The sequence below is a fragment of the Sminthopsis crassicaudata genome, chromosome 3 (assembly GCF_048593235.1).
Source record: "Sminthopsis crassicaudata isolate SCR6 chromosome 3, ASM4859323v1, whole genome shotgun sequence".
NCBI classification, from domain to species: Eukaryota; Metazoa; Chordata; class Mammalia; order Dasyuromorphia; family Dasyuridae; genus Sminthopsis; species Sminthopsis crassicaudata.
The window spans coordinates 73,019,335-73,032,845 of NC_133619.1; the positions used below are offsets into that span (position 1 = coordinate 73,019,335).

Consider the following 13,511-nt stretch of genomic DNA (forward strand, 5'->3'; position numbering starts at 1 on the left):
AGAATTTTTTAGAATATAAGATATTCATTGGGTAGTTGCCTTACACTTCTTAATGCATCAAGACTATATGACAGGGATTCTTTGAGGTCTGTTAACTTGAACAGGGAGTGGAGGTAGAAATTACATCTTTCCCCCTCACTAACCTTTGCATACCTTTGTGTTTGTAATATTAGATATTTTATAAGATTATACTTTATTAAACATTTAAAAACATTATTCTGAGAATAGGTGAAAAAAGGCTTTACCAGATTGCCAAAGGGATCTATAAGATATACACAAAAGAATAAGATACCCAGAACAAGGAGCTGGCTGGTAACCAAGTGAGCTAAATATTAAAAAATTGAAGCCTTTAGATTGATTACAGAAATGTTAGGTAATAATAATTCAAGTCTTTATTCATGAACCTTTAGCAAATCTAGCCATCCAGGTAAATGGTTTTCAAACTTTTGTTCTCAATATTTTTATAGTACTAAAAAGAGTTTTTGTTACACAGGTTATATAGATATAGATATAGGTATAGATATAGATATAGAGGTAGATATAGATATGGATATGATATTTACCATATTAGAAATATAAATTACTTCTGAAGCCCTCTAAAATGGTTTCAGAGACCCCAGTATTCTCTGGACCATACTTTGAGAACCATTGATCTAGGGAGGTAAAGTTTAGAATTTTTGTCTTTACTAGAAAGACCTAAGGAGTAGGATCTTCCTGATGACAAGATGAAAGATCATTACACTTGTCTCAAGAGTTTAAACTTGGAAATAGAGAACAAAGATTGAAAATGTCTCATTTGATTGATGCTAGATGATGGGGGGAGGGGAAGAAGCTGTAAAAAGAGGCAAATTTATTAACCAATAATACTACTCATAGTAGAAAATGAATTAAATTCCAGAAAGTAGTTTTAGATTTTAAGAAGTTTGCTATGAAGTTCATTGTTTAAAAAAAAAAAAAAAAAAAAAAAAAGAATTAGAGAATTTGGTCCCTGGAAGGGAGATCAGGCTGTTCTCAAGGCTTGATGAGCTTTCCATATACGTGTGCTTTTTATTTTTAAACACCAACTCTTTGCTGATCAACACTTTCTTGCAAAATATGGAAAGGAGGGGAGGAGCAAGAGCAAAGGGGCAGGATAGAAGTTTGGTGAGCTTCCCAGCCCTGAAAGCCAAAATTCCAAGTTGAAATTAAATCCTTTAGTAAAGATACTTAGGGATGGGGGAGGGTAAAAAAAAAAAAAAAAAAAGAAAGAAAGAAATTGACAACTCCAGCAGAACTAAATTTCTACCACAAAAAATTATTAATCAATCTACTTTTGGCTGTTAGCAAGAGATCAGAAGTTGATTTTGTGATGGTCCCTTCTTTTCATCTGGAAGGGAGGAAAAAAAGCCAAAGGAGTTTAAAAAAATGTGATGAAGCCCTGACCCCTTAGATTCCATTTATAGTCTGAGTCAGAATGACACCCCCTCGACTTACTGAACTGTCCAATCCAACTGCATGTGTCAAGATTCTATTAGGCACTAAGTGAAATATATATATGCCCTTATACCATTTAACACTCTGGGTCCACCTTCAAGGCACTGGGTTGTAGATCAACCAAGACACCCCTTCTCTTTCAAGAATACTTTGACAGGTGGTGTTGAGAGAAAGTCCTTTGCAGGTGTATTTTTTAAACTTTTTTTAAAAACAAAATGGCACCAAAAAAGGACGTTAAGAAAGCTGCTGCACCAGCACCTGCCCCTGCTCCTGCCCCCGCTCCAGCACCAGCAAAAAAAGAAGAAAAAATTGATCTCTCTGCTATTAAGGTAAATAGATGAATGGTTTGGTCACTGAAAAACATCTTTCACCAAAAAAAAAAAAAAAAGGAAAAAGAACATAGAAATTTGCAAAAGAATGTATTCTTATGAAAGGTGATCTGACTCAGCAGATTCACACTTGCAAGAAATAAGTTTGTTTTGGGATTGTGGTTTTGTTTTTGGTTTTTTTAGAAAATTGGGGATTTTGGAGTTTAATTGCTCAAATTACTACAGAAAAGGAAAAGTATTTGTTTTTAAAAAGGTATTTGAATTTATGTTCATTCAAATTTTATTTTTTTCCCCAACAGTTTCTTTTAATCTTGGACTGCCCTGTTAGATAACAAAAAAAAATTGTAGATTATAAAGTTTTAAGCCCAGATTTTGTTTTTGAAGGAAACTGTAATTTTTAAAAATCTATTACTGTGAAAAAAAAAAAAGTTGGAATTCCTATTCCTTTTGTGGAAGTTTTAAAACAGCAGATGACCTAATATTCTGGGTATACTGATTTGGCCGCTATTTTATTTTATTTGCACAAGGAATTTTCTATTTTTGCATTTCTAATAAATTTCTCTCTTAAGTTCTGCCAAATGAAATTTGATATCACACTAAAGTGAAATCCTGGTAGAGAAAATTATACCCTCATGGATTTCAGTGACTTATGACTGTCATCTTTGTGATTTCTTTATGGTGTGGTGTGTGGCTCAAAGTTTGCAAGCTGTTTCTAAATGATACTAACAAACAATTATTACAAATCTATTGGCTCTGTTTGCTAATGTTAGTTTACATCTCTGGGTTCTTGCCTACTGAACCTGAACTAAGAAGTATGTCATTGATTTTTGTGTTGACATTTGGCTGTGATGAAAGTTCTTGAATGCTTTTGGAAAAGAAGAATAAATCATCTTATACCTGTACTTCTCAGGGATGTAATTGATCAAGTGTTCCTCCCTGTCTTCCCAACACTGTGATTGGTTCAAATACTGCTTCAAAAATCTCTGAGGAATCTTACCTTATATGGAAACTAGAAGGGAATAGATAAGAGTCCAATAATTTGAGGAAGTTCCTTTCATTTCTGCCACAAATTAAAGGCATAATTAACTTGAAATACTACAGCCTATACCTTGCTGCTGCCTTTTTTTTTTTTTTTAATAATCATTGAAATATTTTTGGGATAGTAATAAATAATGATACATCCTTGAAGCAAATATTTCCCTGGTATCCCTTTGGTAGTGAAGAGAGTTGGAGAAGTGGGGTTTGGAAGAAAGTAAATACACCTAAGCTTCCTTAGATATCATTTGAACAATAAATTGCTCAAAAGGGCAGATGTTCATTGGCACTATATTGAACCTTGAGTAATATTTGATAAAGCTGGATGGTTGTCAGTGGTAGAATCTTGGCATTGGGAGGGATCTATACGGTGTGGATATCCATTTGTGAGGACAAATGCATACTAGACTTTCTAATAAATTATTTGTTACTTTGATGGCTGCCTGTGTACAGTTCATTAAGAGGAAATGGAATTTTCAACTCCAGTGATCCTAGCTAATATATCTTTACCAAAGTAGGCTGATTTGTGTATCACTATGTAAAAAATCGAATGTGATTACAGTCACTATGCTAATTTTAGTGTGTCCCTGTTCTTTTAATGATCAGCTGTGTCAGAACACCAGGGAGATGAATATATGACAAAGCTGTCAGCATTCAAGTTGATTGTGATTTATAACACAATTGGATTAGTTTGTACCTGGAATTACAAGTGCCTATGAAGGAAACATTTTACCTTCTAGCTTTAAGAAGTAAAGGATCTGAGTAATGAAAAAAGACATTAATTTTCCTTCCTTAGGAACTGTGTAATAAAAACAAAATACAAGTCAGTGCAGTGGGTGAAATGTTTCCAAAAAAAAAAGAAAAAGAAAAAGAAAAAAAGGTTGTTATCTTACCCCCCCAAAAATCTAGAAGTTAAAGCCAAAAACTTTGTTATTATCTATTCAGAAGGTTAATTAGATTTCCTTCAATTCTTAAAAATGAGCTGTTTCATTAAGTCAATCATTTAAATGCTACTGTAGATTTCCAGAAGCTTAGCAAAAGTACTAAAATAGTATTATATTAGAGAGAACATTCGAAAATTGTCAGGGCTTTAGAACTCTAGTTTTTCCCTTTTGTTATGCTTTTTTGCAAAGCAAAAAGATATTGACCATCTAGAAGTGTCAGGGGTCAAAACAGCATACATAAGAAAGAATTTCTCTAGGAGAGACCATTTACTCTGTTTACCATTAGGAAAATAAGAAAAAAAATTTGGTCATTTAGAATAATGGCATTTTTGTAACAATTCAAATGCATCACATGCTTTGGACAATTATGGAATTGGTGTGTATTTTTAGATATTTTAACAAAAAACAAAGTTTGATGAATATGTGAGGTTATAAAATTTTAAATTTAAAATAAAACTTAAAAAATAAAATTAGATAATGTTATGGTTACTATTCACTAGGATGATCTTAAAAACCTGTTAAGATAGCTTATCTTGTCATATTTGATCAATGTTTCTATATTTATCTCACTTAAGTAATTTACTTTATTTAGGGATAGAGATTAGATCTACAATTTCATTGGTTTAGGAAACTCATAGGGAGTAACATCTTTCTCCAATGCAGGTGGGTCCCTTCTTGGCAATTTAGAGTTTTAGAGAGTTGCCTAGACATTGAGAGATAAATGATTTACCAGGAGTCACACAGCAACAATGTGTCAGAGGTGAGCCTTGAATGTAGATCTTTCTAACTCAAAATTAGATCTCTATGCTACTTACTATATACTGTCTCTCTTTCTTATATCATCTTTAAGCCAAAAATAAATAAATAACAACCTTTAAAACAACATAAGGAGCCTTTTGAAGAAATGTGCAGTTGTATAAATGCTCCTTGAAGAACAGCCCATAACTGGATTAGAAGTTTTCTTTTTCTTAACCATCCTCAAAGTCAAAGATTTAATTATCCATTTTTTGCCCTAGACCAAGAAAAAAGCTGGGAGGGTTGGGAGTGAAATGGACAGTTAGTTAAATCTTTGATCTTGTAAAGAATGTTTAATACTGAAATGAGCTATTTATCATATCAGTAACTCATAGAATTATCTATTCTTAGTCTTATAGAATGACATTGGGGCATAGAAAGGTTTAGTAATCTTCCTTCTATAGGACAGAAGCAGGTTGGAGATATTGTCTCTGAGACTAACCTGCTTTCCACTCTGCCAGATTGTTTCTCCAATTGTCCTTAAGACATCCAAAATCATAGAAAAGGTAGTCCCTGAAAACTCTTTTGTGCAGCATGACAACCCAGAACACAAACATCCTACTTCCTCTCCTAGCCAGAAGCTCTCTTTCCCCAAACACAAGACCAGTCTAGTGAAATTCTATCAGATGCTTTACTATCCATGGAAGGGTCCAGAAAATATTTCAGATTTAAAAAGTGTGCACCTGCCCAGTTTTCACTTTGTTCTATTGACTGCAATTACAATGAAAGAAAACTTGAAATAAACTCAGCATTCAATAAAGATTAAGATGCTATTATCATTAACTATCCAGATAGAATTGATAATATTAATAAGAATATTAAGACAGGAAGGAGATTTACAAGGACTAAGTGTAATAATTTATTTGGTCAACACACATCATTGCACCTGGTACTACACCAATCATTTCCAGACTTCCTGGCTGTTGGATTTGTGTAGCATGGTAAAAAAGAGTGTTGGAATTGAAGTCAGAGGACTTGGGTTCCTGACTCTGCCCTTTGTACCTGTGTGACCTATAGTCAATTTATTTAAGTAATTGTCTTTGGCTTCTGTTCCCTCATCTGTAAAATGAAGGGATTGAACTAGATGAGCTTTATTTCCTTTTTTTCTCCCATATATCTGCTTTAAGCACTCTTTTCAAAAATGCTAATATTACTAATAATGAAACTTTGGAGACATCCTCATTGTTATTGCTCTGGAATCTCTCCTCAAGAGAATATTTTAAAAAACAAACAAATAGTATTTTATTTTCCAGTTACAGCTTAAGATTTCATTAGTTTCAATTTTTTTCCCTCCTTTCCTTACTTCCCCCAAGTAATATGATATAGGTTATACATATACAATCATTTTGAACATATTTCCATATAAGTCAAGTTGTGAAAGAAAAATCAAAACAAAGAAACTATAGGGGAAAAAAGATGAAAATAATATGCTTCAATCTGCATTAAGTGTCTATAATCCTCTCTCTGGATGAGGATGGCATTTTCCATCCCAAGTTTATGGGAATTTTCTTACATCATTTTATTTCTGAGAACGAATTCTACCAAAGCAGATCATCATACAGTGTTATTGTTACTGTGTCCAATGTTCTCTGGTTCTATTCACTTCACTCAGTATCAGTTCATGAAAGTCTTTCCAAGTTTTTCTGAAATCAACCTGTTTCATCTTTTCTTATAGAGCAATAGTATTCCAGTACATTCATATACCACATATTATCCAGCCATTCCCCAAATGATGGGGATTCACTCAATTTCTTATTCCTTAAGACTGATACTTTCAACAGCAGTACTGGCACACTCTGACAAAAATATAAATTACAGAATATAAAATCCTTAGAAATATACTTAGAGCTAGACACACAATTAGAAACAATGATTGCATAAAACCACCTGGGACTATGAGAAATAATAAATTAAATACTAAGACTGAATAATGAGAAATATGGGGCTACACTTTTTAAAAATAATAATAGCAAGAATTTATATCTGATTTTAAGGTTGAAAAGCACTTTCCATATTATTGCATCTGATTTAGCTGTTATCACCACTTTACAAATAAGAAAATTGAGGCTGAGAGACAGTAACTTTCCCAAAATCACACCGCTAGTAAGGATCTTAAGCAAAATTTTAATTCAGGTCTTCCTGATTCAGAGGCCCAGAACTATCTTCTTCACCTCCTAGTCCAACCAGCTCAAATCACTGTAAAGTGTTTTAAATGATAGCTATTAACATTTTAAAGAAAAATATAGTTTCCTCATCTGTAGAATGGAAAGAGGGTATGCTAGATGATTTTTAGGGTCCCTTCCAGTTCTATGATCTTCATAATGTAAGTAAATTATTTGCATGCTGCATGCTTTTAGTTTGATTTTTTTTTGACTGATATAATTTTTAATCATGATTCTCATTTTCTTTCTTCATTGTTAACTTTTGTTGTATTTATTACCCAACCAGGTCACCCCTGCCTAGGTACTGCAGGTGGTATTGCAAGAGAGGTAAAGCTACAAAATGCATTGACAGAACCTAACTAGCATAATGAACTTTAGGATTCATGTGTACAATTTAAGGGGTATGGAAAAAACTTACATTATAAGCATCTCTCCACAGCTTTAAAATTTCCAAAAGTGATGAAATGATATGAAAAAATATCTGTCTAGGCTAAAGGTTAATTGCAACTCGTCTCATTCTTCTTCTTCTGTAATCCTGGCTGATTCTACACTAAGATCTAGATGGGTTCTAGACTAGGTCCATGATCTTATTGTTCCCTCTCCTCCAGGTATAACACATTTAGCTAAATCAAGCACTTCCTACATAGGGGAGCTAACTTTATTAAGGAAATGACAGACCTTTTCTCTTATTCATATGAAGAATGAATATTTGTGGCATCCTTATTCTGGGGAAAAAAAAAAACAAAAAAAAACTTTTATTTTTCTTATTCAACCATGGCTTCAGATCTGGTAACAGGTAAGTGTATCCCTACATCTTGGACCAGAATCTCTATAACCACACTGGGTATCCTTCATACCACAGTCATAGACGTGGGGGTAGAGAATATAAGATAATGTAGACGTGGACCTTTTTGAATTTTAGTCTCCCATTAAACCATTCTGTATGACTCTCAAGGCACATGACTGATTTTTGGAAGTCATCCATAGATTAAACACAATCATAGCTTAAAATGTTTATTATTTGAAATTTGATTTTTACTCATGTACTAGAAAAGAAAATGGATATAGTGGCAAAAATGCTGCAGTTTCCCTTCTATAAAATGAAATTAGGGGAAAAAATGTTTTATGCACTCATACACATGTGCACCTAATTAGGACAGCCAGAGAAGGGAATGGCTTAGATCCTAGAAATAATAAGTTACCAATATTTACAGCATCAATAATATTGCTATCTGATCTTTCTATTGAGCAACTAAAAATGGCCAATTCTCTTCCTCTCCTCCCCTAAAAGCAGTAGTTGCTGCTCTTAATTAGGGTATTTTCTCTTACAAACAGAGAACCACATGCAGGAAAGAATCTTAGGACCTGAGAGTGGCCACTGACTGATCTTTCTCTTCTTCATGCCCATTAGTGCAAACCTGCACCATGCAAAATGGACAATGGAACCCAATATGCAAGACTTTTTAAAAATTTGATGGTATCAATTAAAATGTTGAAAGATTTTTGTTTTACTTAAAAGAAAAAAACCACAAGTCTTTCAAAGTTTCCATTAAGTTAATTTCTCCAAAATGGTTTCCAATCCATGTTTTGTTTGTCAATAACTGATAAAATCAAAATTAGAAATTCTGTCCTTTAAAGAGCTCTGCAGAAACATGTTGCCCATAGGGATGAAATTAATTCATCCCAAATTTAACTAGATAAAGTCATCCAACAGTTAAGTTCAACAAAAATTTAAATATACACTTTCTACATGCAAGATATTGTTCTCTCTGCTAGGGATACAAGGACAGTTTGGGTTGTTTTGTTTTGTTTTGTTTTTTTGTTTTTGTTTTTTTAATAGGCCCTGCCCACAGGGAGTTTGGTTATTTCAGGAGATACAGCATCAATCAATCTAGTATTTATTAAATGCTAATTCTGGGTCAGATAGTCTCCAAGGTGCTGGGAATGGGAAGAAAGAAAGAGAGAGAGAAAGAGAGAAGGAAGGAAGGAAGGAAGGAAGGAAGGAAGGAAGGAAGGAAGGAAGGAAGGAAGGAAGGAAGGAAGGAAGGAAGGAAGGAAGGAAGGAAGGAAGGAAGGAAGGAAGGAAGGAAGGAAGGAAGGAAGGAAGGAGAGAGAGAAGGAAGGAAGGAAGGAAGGAAGGAAGGAAGGAAGGAAGGAAGGAAGGAAGGAAGGAAGGAAGGAAGGAAGGAAGGAAGGAAGGAAGGAAGGAAGGAAGGAAGGAAGGAAGGGAAACTCCTATTCTCTCAGGAGATACACCATCAATCAATTTGATATTAAAAACTGACTCTGGGCCAGGCATTCTTATAGGTGCTGGAGATAAAAGTAAAAAGAATGAAATAATCCTAAAGATCATACCAAAAAAATTGAAGAGGAAGGAAAGAATACTAACTTCTGAAAGAATCAAGAAAGACTTAGGGTATGAGGTTACAGTCAGACATGATTCTTGAACTGAACCTAAAAGGAAAAGCAGCAGAAATATAATGCTATGTGTATATTTTAATTAAAAGAAGACATCTAGTCAATGACTAAATGACACTAATGGAAAAAATAAATAAGAAAATAAGTCCAGATCTCCTTATATAACATTTACAAATTATGATAATTATCGCTAGTTTTTCAAAGGAACAATTAAATTATTAAACTGAACCATAGTGTCAAGCAACTGCAATAAAAATCCTGGTGCTTGGTGGATAGAACTTACCTTTAGGAAGCAAATAAAAACCAGCAGTCCTTGGAAAATATCACTAGGTGTCAGCAATGGGTTGTCTATCTCCAATTTCTAAACTGTCATATACATAAGAAATATCTGCAAGCAGGATGGGGAAAATCTTTGAGGAGTCACCATTAACTTTTCCTAGAATTATAGATTCAAAAAACAAGACCAGGGCAACATGTAAGTGCAACGTTGTGTGCATTTAAAAGGAAGAAGAATTTCCACCAATAGTTATCCACTCCTATTTCTGATGTGAGTCAACTGTAAGCTGATTGAATTAACAGTGTGACAATGCCAGATTTAGTCTCCTGACCTTTTAGTATTGCAAATAAAACCCTTGGCAAATTGTATTTAGAAGTTGTCCCATAATTGCATGACATTAAAGACCATTTGACTCATGGAAATTTGGGAAATGATATGGTTAGTTTGCTGATAATACCTTTTCCCCTTGCTTCTCTTCAGCCTAAGAAACTTTTTCTATGAAAACAAAATCTATACTTCCCCACAGTTTTAATCCTGCATGGAATAAAAACTATCCAGGCAATAAAAATAGAAATATAGGAACAATAGCAGTTTCAGACAAATTTAAATTCATATAGCAATTACTTAAAATTAAAATAATGGCTAGATGAATTAAATTTTTCATGAGCTATTAGTTAGTACTTGCTGTAACAGAGTTTTTCACAGTTTTTTAAGTGTTGCAAAATTATATATAAGATGCTAAGTGGTTTTGATCCAAGAAAATCTGGTTATAGCCCCACCTTTGCTACAGAATGGTTTGTGGGATCCTAGAGAAGTCACCCTCTAAGTAGACTGTAGGAATTCTCTTAAGACTATAAGTTGCAAAGAAAGTACTGACCTGCATTGGTAGAGGGAATTTCCTCTTCTGTGAGTTCTCTCTTATCAATGAAATCACAGGCCCATTCATTATATCTATTTGAGGCATTTACTCTTTGCTCTTAAAGTCAGAAAACTGTTAGCAAAAGGAGTCCAGTTATTTCTGAAGGAGAGTGCCAAGTTCACATAATTCTATCATCACAAAACGGATTTTTGAATCAAAGTAAAGAAGACGTAGCAGGAGCTAACTCTTAAAAGACATATAGCAAGTCAATGAGGCAAAACGGAACATATAAGTAGAATTCTTGCTATAGAAGTTGCATTGTTGACAGATAAGAAAAGATAGAAATGGCCAACCCTGTAATTTTTCTGCCTCATTTTCTTAACCTATAAAATGAAGTGACTTCTAAGGTTACTACTCTTCCCAAATTTTCTGTTCTAATGAACAGATCATTTGTAAACTGGGCCATCTGATTTGAGAAATACATTATAATCAATCTGTTCAACAATTCAAAAAGTACATTGCAAACCCCATCAAATGCTACATTATTTAATTATTATTTTTCAAAGCACAGAAAGCCTAGAAAGTACCTACTATGCTCAAGGCACTATAGAGAGATAAAAAGATAAGGTAAGTAGGGCGATATAGTTGTCTTTTTATCAGACCCTCACTATTTCTCTATGTGCCTTTGTACAAGCAGTATCCCATTCCTAGAATATTCCACCTAGGTACCTCCTTACCTTGGAATTCACACCTTTAGGATATAAATTAGATCCTGCCTTTAACTTTTGTTTTTGTGGCCCCAGTGCCTAAAACTGTGCCTGGCATAGAGTGGATATTAAATAAATTCTTGTTGAATTGAATTGAATAAAGCATTAGATAGAAACCTTTAAAAAAAAAAATAGTGCTATATATAACAATCTTTTTTCTTTGTTGCAATTTTTATATATTCTTTGTCTTATTTCTTATAAGTCTGATTTTGTTCCTTCAGGCCTTGGCTCTAAGTTGATTTGCAGAATTTAATCAGGTCACCCTGTCAGGTTTGAATAAAACTTTCTTCCCCATTCACTCCATTCTAAATTCTCTCTTGTACTATTGTCTTGTAATTAGAAAACTTGAGTTATCTTACATTCTCATCAGTTTGGGGTTCTCCCACTTATACCAAATCACTATAAACAACTCAAGTAAAATTTTTGTTGAATTCAAGGAAAACTCCCCTCTTCTGGGAGTTAACAAAAAGCAAACAAAAACTTGATTTCTTTCATTTAAACTGAGTGATTCAGAAGAATAGGGTCCCAGAATACCAGATTGTTGCTTCTGCTAGGAGGTATGTGTGGGGAACAAGGTGTGTGTTTGGAGGGAGAGAGTGATTTTGTAACAGCCTCAATAGACATGGATTGGAAACAGATGAGCTCTTACTTACAAAAGACTTTCTCATCTTCTGGTCATTGGCATCTTTGACAGGTCTTCAATTAGGTGTAACCACAATTGAAAAAGAAGTTTGTCCCTTTTAGTCCCCTTTTTGCCCTTCTTATTCCATCACTTTTTCCAAGTGCCTTTAGGAATGATGAAATTCTTTGAAAGATGTGTTTTATTTTCCTACCCAGGACCTCATCTCTTTTTTAGGATTTAAATACTAATTGCCTTTTGATCATCCTTCGTCAAAATTCTTCTTCTATGTGCTTAAAAATATCGATTCCAGAATCTCATTAATGAATTAAATTATTGTGGGGGGAAGGATTATCCCTTAAGAATTGGTACTTTCTATATCCTAGAAATTTTGTTTCATTTTTCCTTTAGTTTCCTTAAACCTACCACTCTTTTAATAATCACAACAATAGTTAGCATTTATATAACACTATAAGGTTTTCAAAGTTCCCTATAAATATTATCTTATTTTATCCTCACAACTACTCTGAAATGTAGGTACCTATTACCAAGGTGGCTATTACAAAAGACATACAAAGGACACATTTTAAGAATTTTAACAAAGAAAAAAATGTGGCTATATATAGCATTACTTTGTTTAGGCTCCTAATGCCCTCAGCTTTATTCAATTCAATTCACTGAAAATCTATTTAATACCCACTGCGTGCCAAGGACTGTCTTCAGCACTGGGGCCACAAAAAATGAAAGTTGAAGAAAGGATTTGATTTAAATCCTGGAGGGGTGAATTTCAAGTCTATTAGATGCCTGGGGGAGTATCCTAGGGATGCGGAACAGCTTGAATAAAGGCACATAGAGAAATAGTGAAGGCCTGCTTAAAATTAGGTAGAGCTTATTTACCTATCCCTGTTTTACAAACGAGGAACTTGAGGCAGAAATTAATTGACTTGCTCATTTAGTAATTATCTTGAAGTGGATTTGAACTTAGATTTATCCTCACTTTAAGTCCAAAACTCTATCCATTATCTCTCATATCTTCCTGAAAATCTTTTGAGGAAAATTTTTCAAAAGTAGCCAGTGGAGGAGAGGGATTTTGTAATCAAGGCAATAAAAGTACTTTAAGACCACCTACCTAAGCTCCATAATTTGCAATAATATTAATATCTTGCCAATTGCCACAAGCCCAAAGTCAATAATTATTGCAAGGATGTAGATTTTATTTCTTTAGCTACTGTTCAGGTCAAAAAAGAGAGCAGGCTAGTAAAAATGAAATTTGCATTTGTCAGCTTTAAGGTTTTCATTTTCAAAGCTGCCTTAATGAATCCTCCAGTGATTCTTTATGAATTCACTTCAGCACTTTGGTGGATCTATGATATTTATTGGAATAGGAGCTCCCTCTGCAGATGCAGATCATAACAACACCCTACTTCTTTCCCTTCTCATTACCATTTCCTTTCCCATTCCCTCCATCCTGAGCAGGTTATGTTCATGAATTTCTCTGACAGAAAAATTCATCAGCCAGCAGCAACTGTAAGGATGAACTTTTATAAAGACAATCCTCAGACATGGAGTCCAGTCCACTAGCCCCTGCTTAGAATTGTTTTTTGCTAAGATCTACCTCCACAGCAGCTTCATTTACACAAACTTTGGAAACCCAGGCTTATTTTAGTTGAAGATATAGAATATGGATCTATGTTTGATCTTCAGAAAATTAATTTTTAAATCACATGCACATAAAATAATGTATAGTCTAATTACTTTGTGTTATTTTTGCCCATCCAGGAAGAATAATACAAAATACCCTAAGTAGTATATATATTATTTATACACATGTTA

The 13,511-nt window shown here is 33.8% G+C and overlaps 1 protein-coding gene across 2 annotated transcripts in view; it reads left to right on the forward strand.

Annotated features, from left to right (window-relative positions):
• The first annotated feature begins 1,535 nt into the window (after positions 1 to 1,535).
• MYL1 (myosin light chain 1) overlaps positions 1,536 to 13,511 on the forward strand; it is a 30,839-nt gene continuing 18,863 nt past the window's right edge. Inside the window, exon 1 of one of the 2 annotated variants that reach the window (XM_074298808.1) lies at positions 1,536 to 1,802. In XM_074298808.1, the coding sequence (XP_074154909.1) occupies positions 1,689 to 1,802 (114 nt within the window). In that variant the 5' untranslated portion in view covers positions 1,536 to 1,688. The remainder of the gene's footprint in view (positions 1,803 to 13,511) is intronic. The other variant, XR_012487739.1, reaches the window with a different exon arrangement.